Here is a 22,396-nt window from a genome sequence, read left to right as displayed (position 1 = left end):
GTTGGCCGCAGTGAGATCAGTTTGGGTACAAAGAAATTGGCCAGAGAAATTAGGGAAGATGGCAGGGTCAGGTGAGACCAGGTTAAGGAGCTTGAAGTTTATTCTGGAGGCAGTTGGGAGCCATGGGTGGGTTTTAGGCAGGCGAGTTTAGGTTTCAGAAGGAAAATGAGAGTGACAGTATTTTCAGTAATAATGCTATAACCCTTCTGATTTTCAAAGCACTCTCATATCTGTTACCTCATGTGGTCTTCATCATAATTTCAGCAGGTAGATTGAGCAGAGTTGATGCCATTTTAGAAATGAAAGACTTGAGACTCAGCAGGATTAGGTAACAGCCTGGGGTTATATCAAGTAATGGCCAAGAGCTGAGCTTGGGGGCCAGGCAAATGAGTTCAAGTCCCGGCACTACTTATTAACCATATGACTAAATGTCCATATTTGTAAAATGGGCGTAATCATGGCACCAACTTCATAGATCTGTCCATTTGTCATTCATTCATTCACCAAATATTTACTGAGTTCCTATTAAACGTAAACACTATGAAGGTGCCGGGTTCCAGCAAGGTAAAAGAGAAACAAGGTCATGGTCCTCATGGAGCTCATAGTCTATTTGAAAAAATAAACATCAACCAAGGAACCACACCAGGGATCTCAAAGGCAAACACGTCTGCCTGACCCAAAGACCTCACGAATGAACCGAGCTGCATGCGAGATGACGAGGAATGGTGGGGCCAGAGGCAAGCTGGAGGACATGGCCCAGCTTGTAGTAACTCAAATTGAAGAATTTTAAGCAATGTATCCAACAAAGCAGGACCTCAAGCCTCATTCAATGTGAGGGCCACCAGTTTGCAGCCTTTGATTGACAGTTGTGATACATAGTATACAGGAAAAGTACCAAGCTGTGATAGGCAGAGATAACATGAGGACATGACAGAGGCTGGGGCCTGGAGAGGTGACATTTGATCTGAGACCTGGAGGATGAGGAGGAATGAGGAGGGTATGAATGGGGCAGGGTGGGGCCTGGGTCACTTGGGGAACAGGGAGAAACTCGAGGTGTCTGGGACATAGTAAAGAAAGAGAGGCAAGTGACAAGGTGGGACAGATTGGCACAGGAGGATCATGGGACTTTATTTTGAGGGCTATGGAAAGTCATGGAAAGATTTCAAAATAGGTGAAAGGTGAGTATATAAAAAATAACAACACATTTATTATGTACTAAGCAACTCTAATAAATTGACTGATTCTAAACATTTCCACCACCTGATACAGCAGGTACCATCATTACCCTGTTTTACAGACACAGAGAGGTTAAGTGGCTTGCCCAAGATCACACAGTCAGGAAGTGACAGGGCTGGGACTCAGACCTGAGCCTTCCAGCCCCAAAGCTTCTGCTCTTAACGGTGCTGTGCTGCCTTGGATGATCAGACAAGATCAGATGGACATTTTAAAAAGTTCATTCTGGTGGCCAATAGGAGTATGGGGGCTGAGGGTGGAGAACAGTAAACAGAGACAGCATATAAAGCCTTCAGCTTAGTGCTGCTGCTGGGAGTGCCCGGTCATGGCCACGTTAGGTAAAATTATTTTTATCATTATAGCGAGACAGTGATAAGGCTGGGCAGCATTTTTCCCTCCTGGCTCTTTCTAGTCTTCCTCCGAAAGGAACTCACCTTTTAACCCTCTTTCCTCAAGGGCTCTGGACTTCCCCAAGATGAAAACACCAGCAAGGTCCCCACCTTTGATCCTGAACAGGTCATTGCCCACTGCTTCCAGCAGTTCAAGCAGGAGGACTTTCACCTGCCCGAAAGCCGCCGGCGGGTCATCATTGTGCCTCGCAAGGAGGGTCAGATGCCCATCAATCCCTCATCCCAACCCCAGGCTCCCGCACAGCCTATCCCCTGCCTCAAAGCCCTGGAAGCAAAAGATATCCAAGAGCAGCCCGAGGACAGGAAGACCTGGCTGAGCCAGATGACAAAGCTACGGAAGGAGCTGGAGTCATTTGGCGACACAAAGAGGTGGCTGGAAAGCAAGCCCCGCCTCACGCTGTCAGAGGCCAGGGTCTTACAAAGGATCCATAAGGAGCAAACCACCCAGTTGCAGGCCAACTTGAGCACCGCCAGGGCCACCCAGGTGAGCAGACCCACTTGCCAGATAAAGACACTGACGATTTTAGGGATATGTTGTCATTTCGTTCCCTTGGGTTAGACAGGATGGGGATGGTTCACCCCGTTTCACAGAGAAGCAAACAGAAGTCCTGAAAGGGAGGTGTATTAGTTATCTATTACTGCATACAAGGACCCCAAAATGACTTAAAGCAACAAATATTTATCACACACATTTTCTGAATCAGAAATCTGGGAGCAGCTTAGCTGAGTGACTCTGACTCAGAGTCTTTCATGAGGCTGCAGTCAAGAAGCTGGCCTCAGCCACGGTCATTTGAAGGTTTGGCAGGGGCAAGAGGGGCCGCTTCCAGGCTGGTTCACTCACAGGCTGGCTGTTGGCAGGCGGCATCGGGTCCTCTCCATGTGGGCTGCTTGAGGGCCCTCACATCTGGGCTGCTTGAGGGCCCTCACATCATAGCCACTGGCTTCCCCCCAGAGTGAACGGTCCAAGAAAGAGAGCAAGGAGGAGGTGCCTTTATGGCCTAGTCTCTGAAGGTCACAGCTTTAGAGGTTTCACACTGTCACTTCCACCATATCCTGCTTGTCAGAAGTGAGTCACTGAGGACTGTCCACACTCAAGAGGAAGGGAAGAAGGTTCCATCTTAGAAGGGAGGAGAGTGGAAGGATTTGTGGACATACCTTAAACCACTCCAGAAGGGGTAGTTCCTGGCAGTCCATCCTGCGGGGTTAGAAAGTATTCATTGTGCATTTGTTTGTTGGCACGTGTTTGCTGAGGGCTGCATGTGCCTGGTGGGTGCTCACAGGTAAGGATCATGACTGTGAGGTTGGGAGAAAGAGGGGTCTCCCTTTTACAAATGTGGAAATAGAAACTCAGTGAGGCCAATAATTTGCCAAAGAGAGAGTAAACGACAGAGTCAGTACCAACACCTTGTCCCTCTGTGACATTTCCTGGCAATACAGACACTTGAAACTTCTCCCAATTCAGGTAAAGTTGGATTGAGAAGTCAGATAACTCAGGTTTTAACAAGCTCTGCTACCTCCTAGCTGTGCGATCTGGGCCTCAGTTTCCTCATCTATAAAATGTAGATAACCATTGTGACTACATCCTGGGGTTGCTGTGATGTGGTTAATTTATGTAAAGTTCCTAGGAGAGTGCCAGGAGCTATAGTGAACATTCAATAAATGTCTGCTGTTTTTATTATTATTGCAGTCTTACTGGTGTCACTTGGGTTGGTTGTCCCAGAAACTTCAGGGCCAGTCCTTGCTGTTACCATAATCAAAACACAAATTTCATAGGTCTAACATACCCTTTTCTTCCAGCAGCATAGTGTCTATGAATAAGGACTGGGTTTGGGTTAGAAACCCAGCTCTACTGCTGTGTGACCTTGGGCAAGTCACTTTGCCTCTCTGAGCCTGATTTTTCATGTATAAGTGGAGAAAGTAATACCTAATACATAATTCACAGTATTGTATATTCATTCAGCAAACAGTTCCTGCCTACCTGCCCAGGGCCCAGGGCTTTGTTCAGTAGAAGGATGGGAGATGGGGTACATAGCTAAATAAGACACGCTCTTGCTCTCAGGGTGTTCACAGGTTAGTGCGGGAGGCAGACACATCAGATTAAAGACTCTATAGTTTGCTATAGGCCATTAATAGAGGTGGGTCCAAAACATCCCAGGAGCACAGAGCAGCTATAAGCTAGGAACAGGAGGCTCATTTGTAAACTGTCAAGCACTGCACCAAGTTAAGGAAGTATTACTATTACAAAACATTCTCTTTAACCTGGAATTGGAGGAGGGGTAGGATTTGGATAGGTAAAGACAGAGGGAAAGGTATTCTAGGCAGGAGGCCCAACTGGAGCAAAGGCCGGGAGATGAGAACTGCATCTGGCTCTGGGAAGGGGTATGTATTTTGGTGCCCCGAGAGACCAGTGGGATTATAGATATGGACTGGTCTGATAGCAAAGATGTACATAAGAATGAAATTTTAGATCTCATATTGTGCAAGGCTCTTGTTTCAGATAAGAAAACCAAGGCCCAGAGAAGCAAAGTCTCCCAGGCATTCTGCAGCAAAACGCAGTTGCCCTGAACCCAATGCTCCTTGCACTCCGTCTTGCTGTCTGTTTAGAGCTGCTCAGCCTCTTTCTCCCATCTCTCTCTAACTCTGGGGACTGCATCCTTTGGCCCATCTCCCTTGAACTCTCTCCTCTGCCTCACTCTCTTTCCTCACCCAGAAGAAGGCCTCCCGCCTCTCCCGCCAATCGGTGCCCCAGCTGCGGCTGCCCAAGCCCTCCGCCCTGACGGCCATGTACTCCTACCTGCGCAGCCGCAGGATCAAGATCCTGGAGATATTTAACAAGACGGTCCGGGGTGAGAACCAGAGACTCACTAGGGAGGAGTTCATCGTGGCTCTGAAGGCAGTAAGTGCTGCTCACTTCCTCCACTGGGCCAGAATGGCAAGATGTACGCGTACCCTTCCCCAGGTTCTGGATCAACAGGAAAGTGGGCACAGGGAACTCAAAACTATCAGCCTTATCACTTGGGAAGCCAGATTGGAAAATGTGGCTTCACCTGGGGCCAAATCAGACCCTTAAAAGCACCCCTTTACCACTCTGACGTTGAAAGACCCTACACAAGTGGAAAGTCTGCAGACCAACCCCAGCTGCCTGGTGAATCACTGTCTTGCCCATCAAACGCCAGAACTGAGCCCAGAGAGATCTGGGTCTTCAGTCCCACCTTTAGAACCTTCTAGAGCTTCTCCAACTTTTGCTGGCATATGAATGACATAGGGTTCTTGTTAAAATGCAGCTTCTGACTAAGTATATCTGTACAGGGCCCGAGATGCTGCATTGCTAGCCAGCTCCTGGGGGTGCCGTGGCACTGGTCCACAGACCGCACTTTTACTTTCACTGGCTGTTTAATAATCTAAATTAATTATAAATAAATTAAATTAAAAATCCAGTTCCTCAATCACACTAGCCACACTTTGAGTGCAACTGATTCCTGCATGGGACTGTGCAGATGTAGAACCTTTCCAGCATCACAGAAAGTTCTATTGGTCTAGCAGTGTTCTGCAAACTGTGGCCCATGAGTCAGCTTGCCTCCTGTTTTTTAGATAAAATTTTATTGGAATGCAGCCACACTCACTTATCTCTTTATTATCCGTGGCTGCTTTCATGCACAGTGGCAGAGATGAGAAGTTATGACAGAGACCATATGGCACACAAAACCTAAAATATTTACTAACTGCCTCTAATAGAAAAAGTTTGTTGACCCCTGGTCTAGATGGGTTAAGCTTTTACATATTTTGAATATAATATACCTTTAAGAAAACTTCAGGAAGTTGACTGTTATATCTTTTGCAGTTTTAAATAATCATCAGTTTTCACACATATAGTTTATGACATGTAATTTTCTGAACAACATTTCAAAGCATTTAAAACAACAAAAAGATAAAGGGTCTTTAATTACCATAAGCAAAAAGGTAAAGTATTAAATCCTTCAGCACCGGGAGGGTTCTGTCTTATTTAAGGAAAGTTTAATGAACAATGAAGAAAATTATACTTCCTTTTCTTTCTGAATGTTCAGTATTGCTGGAAAACATTTACCACTCCAGGGTTGCTTATCATCCTTAAAAGGGTGAGGGGTGTAGTATTTCAGATCCTACCTTATTTTGGTTAAGGGAGGCTTATGTGTCCCGTGTGGACAGGGACGATAGACATGGGAAAGCATTCTTCATATCCAGTGTGGTAAAGGCCATCACTGAGATTGATATGAAGTGGGGAGAAAGCCCAGAGGACAAAGTAACCGCCTCTGCGCAGATGGTGACGAATCTGGACTGGGCTTTAAAGGGTGGGATAGGAGTTTTTCAGGCAGAGACTTCCTGAGCAAAGGCAGAGGGTGTTGAAAGTACAGGGTGTGTTCAGGGACTGGGAAAGGGCTCTGAGCTCTTGTGGACCTTGGGAGTGAGTTGGGAGTGGTGGCAGATAAAACTAGAAGCAAGGCAGAGGAGGGCGGGAGGGCCAGGCTGGCAAGGCCTCGGCAGGACATTCGGGTGGGAGCCTGTCAGCCCTGGGGGCTTCTCTTCTCTCCTCAGCTTGGCGTCCCTCTGAACAATCAGGAGGTGGAGGACATAGTGATCTATCTCAGCTCTCTTGGGAAGCAGAACACCATCACCATGGACATCGTGGCCAGCACCTACAAGCAGTGGTCTATGGCTCAACAGAGGAGCAAGCTGCCCACTTCAAGAGAGTGTGCGCACCCCTCCCCATCCTGTGCCTCCAGTCCCCAACCCTGACAGCGAGCCTGGTGCAGGCAGCCTTGGCCTCTCCTCCAGCACTCACTTCCTGTGTTCTCAACCTTTGGCTTACTGTAGGTTGGCCAGGCCTCTGGAATAAGAGATCAACCAAGGAGTAGATAGATATTTTCTTGAGTGCCCAGGTACCACTGTGTCCATTCAAAGACAAATGAGGCCCTTGGAGGAGGGTCCCGAATGAGTAGTCTCAGCCCAGCAGTGCCTGCCTCATAGGCTGAGAACTGACTCAAATGGCAAGCCTTTCCAGAGATGCTTATTTATGTGTAGGTCCAAGGCATCCTTACTATTAATCCACACTGTACTGATAAAAAGTTGACTAACAATTCTTGCTCAGAAATTAGAATTAGCACATTTATTGTTGGTTTTGTTCTGATTTGTTTGATGGTTGGCCGGTATGGGGACATGAACCCTTTGACCTTGATGGCATAACACCATGCTCTAACCAACTGAGCCAACTGGCCAGCCGTCAGCACACGTTTAGAGTTTATTGGAAAGTCTCCTATGGCATTCTACTATCAGGGGTATTATAGCAGGGCTGCTGTGAACTGTTGTATAGGTTGTACACACCTCAAGTTCCCACTTGCCAAGCCCTGTGCTTGTGGGGCCACACCTGCTGAGGTGAGACACAGAGGCGAAATAGAAATGGACTCACTAAAGCTCTATGAATTTACTCTACAAGGGTGCATCATGTTTCTTTATGTTTTAGTGCTGTTGTTGTTTTTAAAAATGAACAACTACAACCACTCACCCATTCCAGTGCCCTCCCCAAATATACCACATTTTTGTTTTTCTAAATGAAATGAATCTTGCTCTGCCCCCATCCACCATGTGGGCAGGAATTTAATCTCAGACACGTTTGGGGGGCTCCTTGCCCTGCCTGAGTAGGGAGCCTCAGGGATCTAGAGGAGGTATTGGAAGGGATTCCTTACATAGGTGAAGATTTGGTGCAGGGCCCCTGGCATTCATGGTCACACCAAGTGGGGTGCTCTGTGTCCTCACTGGGGTGGTTCATTTGGAGGCAGCAGGCAGCTCCCTCAGAGACATTCCTCTGTCCCCCGGGACATTTCTGACCTCCAGTCTCAAGTTGCCTGTAGAGGGACCGTCACCTCCCAAGCAGGATCTCTGCCCGTCTCAGAGCCCAGGGAACCTGAGTGCCCTCACTGTTACCTCCTGCATGCATCACCACCCCCCCTACAGTAGTAACTGCCCAGTGTCTGTGCAGGACACACCCTTCCTGTCCAGCGTGTGCTCTGGGCCACCTTGAATGGGGCACACTTTCCCTCCTGTGCTCATGATTATCTGTGTAGCTGGCCATGAGGCATTTGAATGACCACAGTGTGCTACAATGCAAATTTGCAGCAAAGGTATTATTTGGGCCTATTGACTTGAAGCGAAGCAGCAAGTATTTGGTTGAATGGTGCTATTTCGGCATCATCACTGAGTTCTTTTCCCCTGGAGATAGTGGCAGTGGGTAAGGTAGATGGATTTGGGTGTCTTTTGCATTGTCTTTGGGCACAAGCCTGGGCGCCTCAGCTCAGAAGCAAGAAGGGCCAGGTGGGGAGGTAGTTGAGGCCAGATCCTGCAGGGTCCTGTAGCCCAGGGAAAGCACTCTGGGTTTGAGCCTAAGTGGCACGGAAAGCCAGGAGAATGAGGTGGTATGGTTTATACATTTTAAATGTCCTATTTGTTGCTTGGTGGAAACAGGGTGATAGAGGATGAGAATAGCAGCAGGAAGGCTGGGGTAGTGTGCAGGTGAGGGAGGTCACAGTGAAGCAGGAGAATGGGGACACATTCAAGGTGTGTCACAGGTGGGCACTGCCCAGACACCTGGGAAGGGAGCAGAGGGTTGGCCTGGCGCCTGCTCAGTGATGGCGGATAACTGCTTGGCAGATGCCACCCTCTTAGTCCCTCCATCCTTTTTCTCTTCCCTCCAACTCTAGATTATACCTTGGCTGAGCACAGAGCTTCCCCAAAGAGCCCGCTCAAGAAGCAGGAGGATTTAGCCCCACAGCCTCCCCAGATGGACCTGCTGACAGTGCCCGAGGTCAACACACACATGGAGGCGCGGCCCATGACCCTGGAGGAGATGGAGGACGTGGGCAAGCGGTACCGTGAGAGGCGGCGGCAGCACAAGGTACCGCCAGCCCAGGAGGGCACTGGGCTTGGGGGCTAGACAGGTTGGCTTCAAATCTTCTGCACCAGCACCTCCTGCGGCCTGGGGAGCCCTTGGTATTATAACATCACGCTCCAACCAACAGCTAACCAGCCAGCCCCAACCTTTAATTACGACTTTGTATCCTGAGACCAGGGCTGCCTTCTCATCACAGCTGGAGTCACCACAAGCCCCTGGCACAGGGCCTGGCACTGGGTGGATACTCCAGAAATACATGGCGAGTGAGGGAAGGAAGGATCTACTGCGTGAATTAGTTTGTCTAATAAATACTAGCATACTTCAAAAAGTTCATGGAAAGATTTGCATTATCTTTCAATTCTGTTTTTCCATGAACTTTCTGAAATACCCTCGTATTTAAGGGAGGCCTGTGATGTGCCAGACACTCTTCCAGTGCTGGACAGAACAAACAGTCCTTGCTCTCAGGAAGCTGGCAGTCTAGTCAGGGAGACAGACAACATTAATACAATACTATACATAAATACATAATATATAAATACATATTTGTATATATATTTAATAAAATGGCAGGTATTGGTGAGTGCTATATCAACTAAGATTTGACTCAGCTGCATGACAAGAAAACCCAAAACGTTAGAGCAGGGATCAGCAACGCTTCTCTGTAAAGGACCAGAGAAACATGCCAGGTTTCATGGGCCATACGGTCTCTGTCTGCACTACTCAGCTCTGCTGTTGTAGTGTGAAAGCAGCCATAGACAACACCTAAACAAATGAGCGTGGCTGGGTTCCAGTAAAACTTTATTTATAAACACAGGTGATGGGCCAGATTTGGCCTATGGGCTGTACTTTGCTGATTATGGTGTTAGAAGCTTTAAAAACATAGATTTTTTCCTTGTTTAAAATAAAAAAGAAAAAGGTGCCAAAAGTGGCTGCACACCCCATTCTAACTTGCTCTGTCACCCACCTTTAGCACACGCTTCCACCTCAGGGTCACAGACGGCCGTACTAATTTAAATTCCCACGCAGCCAAACACTTGAATGTCGTTTTCAACAGGATGCCTCTAGGGCATCTGGGCCGCACCTTCCTGCATAGAATATACAGTCATGTGTACATGCAGAACCATGTGCGCTGACCATTCAGGCGCCCTTCAGTGGTGACCTTGACCATGTGTGGTTTTGCCCGAATCACTGAGTTCAGAAGTTGAATGGTAGCCCTGCTGTGCCTTCTTTGCCATTGCCCACCATGGGGGCCTCGTGGGTAGAGGTCAGTGGGGCACCACACCTGCCTCCTAGCCAGGACGAAGGACATGAGGCGAAGAGACGGCTGAGCTCCCTCTGTTCTCTCTGCAGCTCGCAACCTCCTCCATCCAGTACACGGAGCAGTGCCGCCTGGTGCGCTGCGGGAATAAGCACTTGGATGAGCACTGCCTCCCATCCACCATCCATGGGGAGATGAGGGACCTCATCGGCTTGTCCCGCAGGGACGACTTTCTGGTCTACCTGCAATGCTGGAAGCTCTGTGAGTTCTACGGCCTCCCGCTGACAGAGGCCATCCTCATGAAAGGTAAGGGCCTCGGTGGCTGGCCCTCGGGAAGATACCAAGAGGCACATGAGCTAGGGCACGGGTGACATCCACCTGAGGCTTGTCCTTCCCCAGACAACACGCACCCAGTCAAGATGCTGGGGCCTGTGCTGGACATTGGGAAGAGGGAGGGAGACGGAAGGAGGAACAGCCCAGACTGTTTTGCTGCAAGATGGGTGTAAAGCTAGGGCTTACAGACCCCTTGGGTCTGTTGCACAGATTGGGTTACAAGCCTTCCACACGCAGGCCTGTGAGTTAGGCAATAGAAAAAAAAGGTTCCAGGAGCCGTAGGTATAGAAAAATGAATGGGCTTTATTCAGATCTAGGAGCAACTATCCCAGTGGCTTCTCTGAGAGTTCTGAGAAGCACTGTGGATCAGAGCTGTTAGTCTTTTATACTTAAGCCCACAACCCTGGACACCTGGGTGCCCATAAACAACTTACATTAAGTAGTAACAAGGAGCACCCGAGGATATTTACAGCAAATGCTCAGCAAGGTTCTGAACATCTGAGGGGCCCTGACATTTTCCTATTTTCCCCCAACGATCCACCCCTTCATGGTCCCTCGCCATACAATCTACACGTTCAGAATCTTCCGCGATGTTCCCTTAGCAAGGATAAGTGACCCTTACATTCATACAACCTATTGTCTGTCCAATATGCCTTAAGGCTTGTCCTTTAGGTTTGTCCTGTAGTTTTGTTCTTTCAATTATTAACTGCACATGTCCAGTTAGTAGTCATCATTGGTATGAAGTTCAGTGTATATTCAATAAGCCAACACATCGGTCACACCAACGTATGTCTGTATCCAGTTGACTCTGGTGCCCACAGCCAGAACACTATGGGTGAAAAGATAGAAGGGTTATTGGTACCAATAGGGGGAGTTCTCGGCCCTCTGGTAAGACACATGCTAGTTTGCCATCCTGGGAAAGGATGGTTGCAGGAATAGGTATCTTACCTGGCTTATGATACCATACATTATCTGCTAACACTGTTGAATCTGTAGGTTCTATATGTAACAGTATGGGGGAACTCATAATTGGCCATAATGATACAAATGTGCCCTTTGGAATAGAGCACTTATCTGCTCCAGGCCATGTTAGCTTTACTCGAGGAGGCCAGGTACTTGTCACCCAAGGTGAAATTTGCAAGTCTTCTTCTAATCCTTTCCCCCAAGGCCCTATTAGGCCTACCCAGCGTATATGGGGGCTTCTATTTTCCAAGGCCATTCCCACTGTACTGTCTGTCCCTGTTGTAAACAGGTTGTGACTGGTAAGAGAATATTTCCATTCTTGCCATATCCTGGCTTCAAAAGCTCATCTCTACTAGTGACTTGCAGCTGTATAGGTGCTGCAGCCCTATGCAACAGAGCTTCCACTGGAGACGGCTGCCTTTGTGGGGTCTCTCATTTAGAATCCTGACTGTTGGCCATAACCGCCGTGTCCACCCCTTCAGGGATGGGGGTTGGGCAGATAGCCTTAGCCCCTTTTTAAAAAGACCATTGTATCGCTCAATCATCCCTGCCGCCTGGGGATGATATGGCATATGTAACTTCCACTGAATAGACAACTGGGAAGCCCACTTCTGAACCTCATGTCCAGTAAAGTGGGTTACATTGTCACTCTATGACTATAGGCTGGCCACACATGGCCGTAAGGCTATTCAATACCTTCACAGTGTTTACCTGGTCTGGGGCCTTACAAGGCCATACAAACAGAAGACCAGTAGCTGTATCAACAGCAGTGAAGATGTATCTGAAATTCTGACCTTGGCAGTGGTCTGACAAAGTCCACTTGCCATCAAGTCAGGGGCACTCTTCCTTGAGTTATTTGCCCATCTATATGGGATACCCACCAGGGGTGTGGACTCTCTTGAGCACATACTGGACAAGCATGACAGGCATTTACTACATCTTTCCATTTTATAGGCAAGGCCCATCTTCGAGCCACCATCCACATGGTTTTGCTGACAGCATGCTGCATTCGTTGATGTAACCACTGGGCTACATCAGTAGCTGGGGCTCTCTCCACCCATCTTACCTTAGCCAAGGCTTCATCATTTCCTGGACTGGCTAGGGGCAAATGTCCTGTGACATGAAAAGGGGTTACTTCTTTTTCATGCCCCAATTCCCATAACTCTTGCCACATGGCTTGTCCCCACAGGGGTTGGTGGCCTACCATCCACTGTTGATATTTCCAAGTAGAAATCCAAAGGGTTAAACCTTTGTACACAGCCCAGCTGTCAGTACAGATGGCTAATGGCCCAGGCTCATTTTTTATCACCATCCATACTGCTCTCAATTCTGCCCATTGACTGCTTTGTCCTGTGCCATTTTCATACCACATGGTATCTGTTAAGGGCTGGACAGCAACAGCTGTCCATGATGCTGAGGGTCCCATGCTAGAGCCATCTGTATACCAAGCTTGTTCTGTGATAGGTCCCTGTCTCTCATGGAAAGGTGTAGCCTCCACCTCCACGGGTAAGGGTTGTGCCAAAGTTTCCTCCACAACTTCTACTGGGCCTAGCACAGTTTGCAACTCTTTGGACAGAGGACTCATTGACACAGTGCTCCTTTGTTCTATATATGCTCCCCATTTAGACAAAGTGGGAGTCTGAGCTACACCTGTTTTAGGGTTGGTTGTCCATAGGTGCAGGCAACCTGGTATGGGATATGTTGCCCTCACTAGGACTTTGGCAGTTCCTTTGATAGCCTCAGTGGCCATCAAGGCAGAATATACAGCTGCTAGCTGTTTTTCTATTAGAGAATAGTGCACTTCAGCCCCCTTCAAGAGCAGAGACCAGAATCTTACAGGTGTTCTGAATCGGTCTTGTCTCTGCCACAAACCCCATCCTAACCCCTCTTGGGTGATACTTACATCTAATTCAAAAGGCTTAGTAGGATCAGCCACTTGTAAAGCCTGTACTTGCGGTATTGCCCTTTTTGTAGCTCGGTAAGCCTGTTCTACTTCCTCAGTCCAATCCCAGGGGATTCCTTTCTTTGTTAATGCATACAGTGGGTGTGCCATTTGAGCCATATGCGGTACAAAAGCTCTCCAATACCCAAATATGTCTGTAGCTGAGCTACAGTTGTGGGTCTAGGGTATGCCTGTATCTTGTCTACAATGGCTTCTGGGATGGCCCTGGTCTTACCCGACCAGACCACTCCTAAGAATTTGACTGACAGCCCAGGTCCTTGTACTTTGGCTGTGTTCACGGTCCACCCACATTGTTACAAATGGCTTAGCAGCGTTGGAGGTGCCTGGGTTAAATCTGTAAGAGAATCAGAGGTTAACAACACATCATTGATGTAGTGAAACATCGTAACCATGCTGGGCTTTGTCCACTTGGCTAGGTCCCCAGCCACTAACCATGACAAATGGTTGGGCTATGCAGATAACCTTTGGGCAATACTTGAAAGGTCCACTGTCTCCTTTCCCTTGCCAGGTGAAGGCAAACTGATCTTGGCTATCAGCCGAGATTGGAATAGAGAAGGAAGAATTTGCAAGGTCCAATACATAATGATAAGTTCCCAGTGAGTCGTCAGCTGATCTGCCAAGTTGTGAACCGAAGGCATGGCTGCATGCAAAGGAGGCACTACTTTATTTAGTTCTCAATAGTCTACAGTCATTGTACAGGTACCATCAGGTTTTTTCACTGGCCATACCGGAGCATTAAATGGGCTATGAACTGGACAAATAATGCCAACTTTTTCTAATTCCAGTATAGTGGCACCTATCTCTGCATGTCCTCCTGGTAGGCGATACTGCTTTACATTAACCACATGTTTTGGCTTGGGTAACACCTGTGGGTCATGCTTAGCATATCCTTGTAACACAGGCTTTACTGTCCATATTCACAGCCGAAACTCTCCAACTGTTGTTTGCAGGTGCAAGCCATAAAGTACATCCATATCCAAGATGTACTCAGCTACTGGGGATATATATACAGTATACACACGAGGAGGCAATTGTCCTATGCTTAATGGCAGTGACACCGCTTTGACTTCAATAGTATGTCCTCCATATCCATCTGTGTGAACTGTGGCCCCTGGAAACTTATCTGGATTGCCATATATCAGGCTACATTCTGCACCTGTATATACTAACGCCAAAACACGCTGCACATTAGTCCTTGACCAGTGTATTGCCAATTCAACGTGAGGCCTCCGGTCCTCGCGTGCCCTCAAAAGATGAGTACCTCAGCCTGCTCCCTAATCAAACTGGAACATGTCATCTGCCTCCTCGGAAGCAATCAAAAAATCCTTTAAGTCCACTGAGCACACCTTGCTACCTGTTTCTGGACATTTAGTGAAACGCTGTTTCGGGCATAATTACTGGCACAAGGCAAACAGGACCGCATTTGGCTGCCGGTCAATTTTCTTTTTATCAACCCCTGCTGCAAGCAAGTCAAGCCACATCTGCTTATGGCTAGTCTTGCTTGGTCCCCTCAGGATAAGATCCTGATCATTTCTTAGGGATTGGGTCTTAGCCACATTTCGGACCCCTTTTGCTAGTCTCCTCTCCTCTACTTCCCCCAGGCTGGCTATCATGGTTGTTACCTCATGTATAGGACGACCAATTTATGGGTCCATTATGGCCATCAGTGACCCAAAGGACGATGATGGGGCTTCCTCCAGCACCATGTCTCTCATGCTGCCTGTAAAATCTTCATTGTCCGGGCCACGGGTGTTCACATTAAACAGGGACTGCCTCATCTCCAGCTCCCGAATTATTTGAAACAAGTTAGTGTATGTTTGACCTTTAACTCACAGTCTTGGGCAGTTCTCCAGCATTTGCCCACATGGTTTGGGCAGCTGCACTCACCCATTCCATCAAGGAGTGATTACCTGGCCCTTGTGCATATCTGCTATTCTGCAGCCACTGCCTCAGGGACAGGTGTACGGTAATGGAGGCCAATTTCTCCACCTCCTCACCAGAGCACATCACACTATCCACCCCTAAGTCCCACAACCACAACAGCCAAGCAGCCAGGGGCTCCCCCTGTTTCTGCCAGAACTATCTCCCTAAATCAACTAATTCAACCTGGGTATATGGGACATAGGTAGTGAATTTAGTTACCTGTGTATCACCCTCCGGTTGTCCACCTGGTCCCATAGGCTGCTCGTGTTTCAGTTTCTGGTGCACAACAGGTTGTGCCTGGAGACGCAAAGTCTCCAACTCACCACTGGGTTTGTCGTTCTTCCAGGTGTGAGAGGCAGGAGTGGCCACTCGCAGGACGTCATCCTCCAGACAGATTATCTGTGCTTCCAACAGCTCTGCTTTCTTCTTTAAATCTCGATCCATTTGTATCATAGTGAGCAGTAGCCAGGCTCTAGTCAGCAGAAAAGTGGCCACCGGGCACCATATGCTCAAGGATAGCCACATTTCCTACCCCTCCCAAGGGGCTCTCTGAGGCCACACTGCTTCATGGAACGCCTGGTCTATGCTGGCTTGTACTATAGCAAGCAGCAACCAGATCCCAGTCAACAGGAAAGTGGCCAGAGGGCACAACATATTCAGGAGTAGCCACATTTCCTACCTCTCCAGGGGGCTTTTGGCTCCTGTACCTGCTGAAATATCCAGCCGACTATACCAATTGTAAGGCTAGGGCTTACAGACTCCTTGGGTCTGTTGCATAGATTGGGTTACAAGCCCTCCACACACAAGTCTGTGAGTTAGGCAATAGAAAAAAAAGGTTCCAGGAGCCGTAGGTATAGAAAAATGAATGGGCTTTATTCAGATCTAGGAGCAACTATCCCAGTGGCTTCTCTGAGAGTTCTGAGAAGCACTGTGACTCAGAGCTGTTAGTCTTTTATACTTAAGTCCACAACCCTGGACACCTGGGTGCCAATACACAACTTACATTAAGTAGTAACAAGGAGCACCCGAGGATATTTACAGCAAATGCTCAGCAAGGTTCTGAACATCCGAGGGGCCCTGACATTTTCCTATTTTTCCCAACAATGGGATTTCTAGAATTCAAGGCCTGGAGATCTGGGTTCCCTAACTGAGGTTTTGGAAGTCTGGATTCTGGAGCCCTCAGCCTGGTGAGCTGGAAGCTCATATTACGGCAGGAAGATCCAGGTGAAAGGAGTTCTGGGAGTCCTGAGGTTGAGCGTAAAGGAACCATCCCAACTTCAAAGAGAGAGATTTGGTAGAAATGGTAACTTCTCTCAAAACCATTTCTCTAGGCCAGGCCTGTTTCTTGGTTCTTCTGCAAGGAGCAATGAGGTAGGAATGCACCAGGAGGCAGGGTCTGCTGAGGCCCTTTTCTCTGCAAACAACAGGACTCAGACCTGAGATTTCCACGCCACTTCCGCCCTCTGCTGGGGGAAGAATGATGTCACACATCCAAGCTGATCTGAACCCTCCGTGTGTTTCTGCGTCTCTGGGTCGTGTGTGTTTCTGATAGGTGGGGGCAGGGGATATCCAGCCCTCTGAGGACCACTTAGCAGTGCCAGCATCCCAAACTCGTGAGTTTGTAAATGTGATGTGCTTTAAAACAAGCAGGAGCAAGCCGCACCTGTGGGAACCCTGCAGGACGGAACTGAGGCCGCACTGGGAAATGTAGCTGTCTGAGAAGGGGCACACAGCCAGGGTGGGGCTCACCTGACAACTGGAGGGGACAGTTACAGTTGGTTAGTTCATCTTTTTCCCAAGAGGGAAGGAAACAAGTGCTAAACGTACAGGTCCTTAGGTCTTATATTAGTTTGTAGGGCTGCCGTAACGAAATACCACAGACTGGGGGCTTAAACAACAGGCATTTGTCTTTCGCTGTTCTGGAGGCTGGAAGTCCCAGACCAGGGTGACTGGTTTCTTCCAAGGCCTCTCTCCTGCCTCCCAGAGGGCCCCTTCTGCTGCTTCTTCCTGTGGTCTTTTCTCTGTGCACATGCGCCCCAGTGTCCCTCTTGTGTGTCCACATTTCCTCTTATAAGGACACCAGTCAGATTGGATAGGGCCCACCCTAACAGCCTCATTTTCTCCTAATTACATCTTCAAAGGCCCTATCTCCAAACGCAGTCACATTCTGAGGTACTGGGGGTTAGGACAGGTCTTACAAATATGAATTTGGGGGGAAACGATTCAGCCATAACAGGTCTATACAGGGGACAATGGGCAAAGCCTTCAGGACACGGGGAGACCATCTCAAACGGTGGCATCTCCCGCACGCGCTGAGCACCTGGGCTGGGAGGGCAGAGGCCAAAGGGGACCCTGCTGCTCCAGACACTGACTTGTCACCAAATGTCCCTCCTGCCCCACCCTCCGGGAGCCTTGCCTCCCCGGCCTTGGCATACCAGGGCTTGGCTGGCAGCGGGACCGACCGCAGCTGTCCGTCTGCTCAGATGCCGGCTGGCCTGCCACACTGGACCACACCTTGGTGTCAGGTCCCATCCGGACATGCCTCCATTGTCTGTCCCACCGGAACAAGCGGCCACTGTAGTTTCTTTCTGCCGCCGGCTCTTGCTAGCTCCTGGTTCCTACACAGATCTCACATCCACAGAGCATCCCTGGGTGGGCATCCTTTTGCTTCTGGGTGGTCCAGATAAACTACACTCTAGTCCATCTCCGACCACTGTCTTGGCCATTAGCTACTGGGTGTCTTTATGACAGAGGCCTGCTCTGCTCTGAGCAGAAAGGCCCAAATATGGATCTGGACCCCTAGGTCTGTTTTCTAGGCTAGAACTTGGTGGTCTCAGACTGCAGGCCTCAAGCTTATGGGCCAAATTGTAGAACACCTTGGTATCCCCTTCACCCCGTGAATATAGCTTTATTGGCCTCCCCCGCTCCCTGATTTTTTACAGATAATACTTGCTCATTCAAATTATTTTGAAAACATAAAAATAAAAATCCCCCAGCTTGAGCTGGCCACCGTTGATACTTCAGTGACCGTCCTTTCATGACTGTCTTTTTCTTTTCCATTTACATAAAATCATTATGTAAGTCAGTTAAAAATCACACTTTGAAAAATCACATATACCTTTTGAAAATGCTGATGTTGCACATCTCCCCACCTTCTCACCTGCGCAGCCCCTTCCCGAATAAGCAGCAGTGACAATCTGGAGTGTCACGTGCATCACTTTTTCTAGAACGTGAGATTTTCATGTGTCACTGTCCGAGGACGAGCTCTGCTCAATAGTTGCATGGAGGTGGAGACCCCAGGCCGGTAGTTTTATGTTCTGCACTTGTTAGGAAGCTCTCCCAAGACTATCTGTGAGTCTGACTCAAGACAAGGAGAAAATTGCCATCAGACAGGCCTAAGTTAACCCAGTGAAGCTTGGTTGGGTCCTCCTGCTTCCTCTTGGGACTCCTAGCCAACTCAGTCCTAGTTGCACCCAGGCCTGGGGCCTTTGCTGACCTGGTTGTAAACAATCCTCGCTCATCTGTAGTCTGGTTAGCAGTGTCGCCCCAACGCCCTCTCCTGCTACTGTATTACAGCTGTGTGCCATGTCACCATGAGGGAAAGCTGGGCAAAGGGTCAAGGGACCCCTCTGCACTATTTTTGTAACTTCTGGTGAATCTACAATCATTTAAATAAAAAGTTAAAAACATAAAAAATAATTATAAATAAAAAGAAAAAGTATTTAAAAATGTATAGAAGAAAAAAACCCCTTTCAAACAAAAATGAAGATTTATTTTTTAAAAAAAGCCCCCATCTGGCCCCAAAGGCTCGGGGAGGGGGCTGGTCTTGGGTTGACGGGCCACGCACATGTCTGTCACTACTCACAGCCCTGCTGTACCCAGGAGACAAGATCATTTTCCAGAAGGACCAGGTGCGCCCGATCCGGCAGCCCGGAGGCTACTACTCTGACTGGAAGGTCTGCGCTCCGAATCCTGCCCTGCGTAGGCCCCAGGGCCTTGGCCAGTCTGCAGCTAAGAAGACCAACAAGCTGAGTGTCAGACCCCCTTTCTCCCTGCCCTTTGCTTCCTGCCCCATTGCTGTCCCTTCAGCTGCAGGGACTGGGACGCTGATACATGGGGCATCCTGCTGGGCCAGTGTCTGTGTCCTAACATGGCGTTCCCAGACTGACTGGTCACCACATCACCCCTGGCACATGTCCTAGGATCCTAGATCTTGGCTGCAGCTCACACACAACTACCCTCCTGACCACAGCACTATACAACTGCAGGGTCTCTGGAAAAGATTAAAAGAAGAGTCTTCCTAGAGAATGGGCGAGGCCACTGTGCAAATCATGAGCCAGTGTGGGGGCCCTGCAGGGGGCGGTGGGGCAGCCCCCTCTCTGCCCTGCCACCCTGTAGCTGACAAGCTCCTTCTCTGGCAAGAGGCAGGTTTGCAGCTCCTGATAGGAGAAAAAGCACTGCCTTGGGGATGTCCCTTACCCTCAGACCAAGAAAATGGCCTTCTTTGGTGATCCAAAGCCTGGGCCACCCAGATTTGGGCTAAGCAGCAGGTAGCAACCTGTGGGCAGCATGAGTGGGTGACTGCAGATCGAAGAACAGGGCGGCATCCCTGCAGAGGGATGGGCCCAGCGTGGGAGGAAGAGGAGCAGCTGACCAGATACCACACGGAGCGAGGGCTCAGGACCTGCTCCACACTCTAGCCCACTGATGGCTGCCCACAGGGGTGGAAGGGCCAGAATGCCCGGGGTGGGACTCAGCAGGGCCTCAGGTCAAATGGACTCACTCACTCTCTGAGCCTCAGCATCTTCGTGTGTAAAAAAGACATGCCAGCTCCTTCCACACACACTCAGGATTAGGTGAGAAATGCATGTAAACCTCTCAGCACAGATAGCACTCAATCAAATCAATGATTGTTGTTGTTTTACCCGGCCCCGGTCAGGTTGTTCTGAAGTGCAGGATGGACTCAGGCCTGCGGGTAGGTCTGTCCACAGCTCTGGTTGTAAAGAGCCGAGAATGAGCCACGCAGGCCCCTCTGATTACTTGGTGACTGCCTTCTAGCCCCAGGGTGGCTGGCACCAATTCCTTAGCTGTGAATGCAGGAAGTGGGTGGAAACCTATGAAAGGGATTTTTGTCCATGCTTAGGTAGGTCACAGCTGTAAAGGATAAACAGAGGTCCCCAGGTCAAGGAGAAACATTGGCTCTATCTTGCTACTTAGACTGGGTTGTGAAAGATTCTGAGGCCAGATGCAGCCTTGGTGGGAAAGAGTACTGGGATCAATCAGTGATGTCTGCCAGGCCGGGGGTTTGGGGGTCAGTTTTTACCACTTCTGTCCTCAAGTCTGGGTCAGGCTCTGGCAGGGAAGGTGGGAGTCAGGGGTCCCAAGAGGGCTCAAATTCAGCAGCTACTGCTTCTTGAACATCTCTCATAGCTTCCCCAGGAGGTCTTCATTCTGGGAAATGAGAAAACCAAGGCTCAGAAAAGGGAAGTGATTTGCCCAGGTCACCTAGTCAGCCAAGTGATGAGGCTTGGACTGGCCAACCTGAGCCCACAGTGTGCTCCCCTGTGTGGAGCACTGAGCACGACATCACAGCCCTGACCCAGGTAGAAGAAATTCCCCTTTCAGAGCTCTGGTTTGAGACTCGGAAGTATGCCCATTCCTAGGGCCCTGACCTACTTCCCAAAAGGCCCCATTAGCCTGCATTTCCCTCTCCTAACAGAATGCCTTTCTCTTCTCCACTAGGAAAATGCCAAAGAAAATCAAGAAAATGCACTTTAAGGAGTTTGAGGAATTCGCCAGGTCTGTGGCCATCATCTAACTGCGGAAGGAAGGAAGGTGGGAGGGCGGGCTGGCCTTGCCTTGGAGAAGGCGCCTGGGATTCTACGTGTCTCATGGTACCCCCAAAATAGCACCTGGAACTCGGTGCCCAGGACCTGAGAGGTGCTCACCAGGCAGGCATTGCTCTGGGGCTTTCCATGTGTTAACTCATTTAAATCTTTTCAACAAGCCTATGAAGTATGTTACTCTCAGCATACCCATTTTACAGAAGAGGAAACTGAGGTACAGAAAGGTTAAACATCTTGTTCAAAGCAACACATCTATTAAGTGGTGGAGAGGTCATCTGAACCCAGCTAGGTAGGCTTCAGAGGCTGCACTCTGAGTACCACATTACAGTGCCTCTAGATTAAACACATGGTGTATGCTTAAGAGTTTGGGGTTTAGAGCACTGGACTGGGAGTCAAGCCTATGCTCGGCCACCTGCTCACTGTGCGACCCTGGGAAAATGACAGCCTCTCTAGGCCTCTGGATCCTCACTGGGGGTGGACAGGATAACAGAACCTGCCATGTGGAACTGTAGTGAGGACTGAGGTATTGAAGTGCTTAGCTCAGTGCTAGATCTCCACTTTGGTCACAGTTGGTATGCTCTGCTGAGAGGGAGCCTTGGCCCTGGCCTGTCTGCCATGACAAGCTTCCCTGTGTCTTCTCATTTTCCAGGCAGCTGAAGACGAAGAGGCCCAGCGGTCTGCAGCGAAACCACTCCAATTGCTTCTGGCCGGGTCACCTTCTGGATAAGCTGCGGCTCTACCTGCCCACTGTGGCCACCGACCGGAGCCTGGCACTTTTCAGCTGTATCCAACCCCAGCACCATGTCTACCCAGCCACCTACCACCCTGACATTTGGTGGCCCCTTAGGGACACCAGCTACATGACCCACGCCTATTATGATGCTGCCAAGGTCTACTACATCGACTAGAGTGGCCCAGGTGTTGCCTGACCCAGCCATCCTGGGCCGGGGCCACTGCACCTAGTGGCCCAGAGCCATAAACACAGGGGTGGTGTCAAGGAGCCAGACAAAAGAAGTCATTTCAGTGAGATGGCCCAGGGCCAGCTCACTCTGAACCCAAAATATCCAGTGTTTCAGAGGATAGATGTGTCCGGGGAAAGATAGGCAGTTTTTGACTATTTCCCTCTCCTGACCTCTGCCCTTTTGAAATAAACCAGGTTGGAGTTTTTCTTATGTCACCTGTGACTCAGCAGATGTGATTTCTTGCTCTGGAGCTGTGGCCACAGGGGTCACACACAGTCCATTGGGAAGCTTGAGCCCGGGGGACACAGCAGGCTCCTCCCTGGGATATTGACAGGGACACCTGCATGGATCCTCTAGCCTCTTTTCTCCGGACCTCAGTGCCCACGGGAAGCAGCAGGCAGTGTGGGTGCCCTTGTGCCCTCCTCGGTGGAACAAGGTGGCAACATGTCCCTCACCTCCCAAAGGCTGAGCCATTGGGTCACTGCTTCCAGATCTCTTGGGTCTTTGGAAACTGGAGGCATGCTCTCTGGTTCGTAAGTCCTCCCCCTGATTAACCCACTTGACCCCGTCAAGACCTTTACCT

The 22,396-nt window shown here is 49.3% G+C and overlaps 1 protein-coding gene across 1 annotated transcript; it reads left to right on the top strand.

The window, feature by feature from the left end:
• Positions 1–712: 712 nt before the first annotated feature.
• Positions 713–21,759, top strand: EFCAB12 (EF-hand calcium binding domain 12). Its single transcript, XM_063113428.1, has 9 exons — positions 713–766; positions 1,690–2,127; positions 4,354–4,539; positions 6,216–6,372; positions 8,375–8,568; positions 9,916–10,129; positions 18,873–19,032; positions 20,748–20,804; positions 21,501–21,759. Exons 1-9 carry the CDS (start codon positions 713–715, stop codon positions 21,757–21,759), a joined length of 1,719 nt encoding a protein of 572 aa, XP_062969498.1.
• Positions 21,760–22,396: the final 637 nt, after the last annotated feature.

Source organism: Cynocephalus volans, chromosome 11 (assembly GCF_027409185.1).
Source record: "Cynocephalus volans isolate mCynVol1 chromosome 11, mCynVol1.pri, whole genome shotgun sequence".
In the NCBI taxonomy this organism is placed as follows: domain Eukaryota; kingdom Metazoa; phylum Chordata; class Mammalia; order Dermoptera; family Cynocephalidae; genus Cynocephalus; species Cynocephalus volans.
Note: the sequence above shows the minus strand (reverse complement) of the source record. Positions and strands in the feature narration are given on the sequence as shown.

Excerpts from the sequence above, each read along its gene's own strand:
- EFCAB12 (XM_063113428.1), top strand. The coding sequence starts at position 713 with ATGACGAGGAATGGTGGGGCCAGAGGCAAGCTGGAGGACATGGCCCAG. Across the intron at positions 767-1,689 it reads AGGACATGGCCCAGCTTGTA|GGCTCTGGACTTCCCCAAGA; the intron begins GTAACTCAAATT and ends TCTTTCCTCAAG. Across the intron at positions 6,373-8,374 it reads GCTGCCCACTTCAAGAGAGT|ATTATACCTTGGCTGAGCAC; the intron begins GTGCGCACCCCT and ends CTCCAACTCTAG.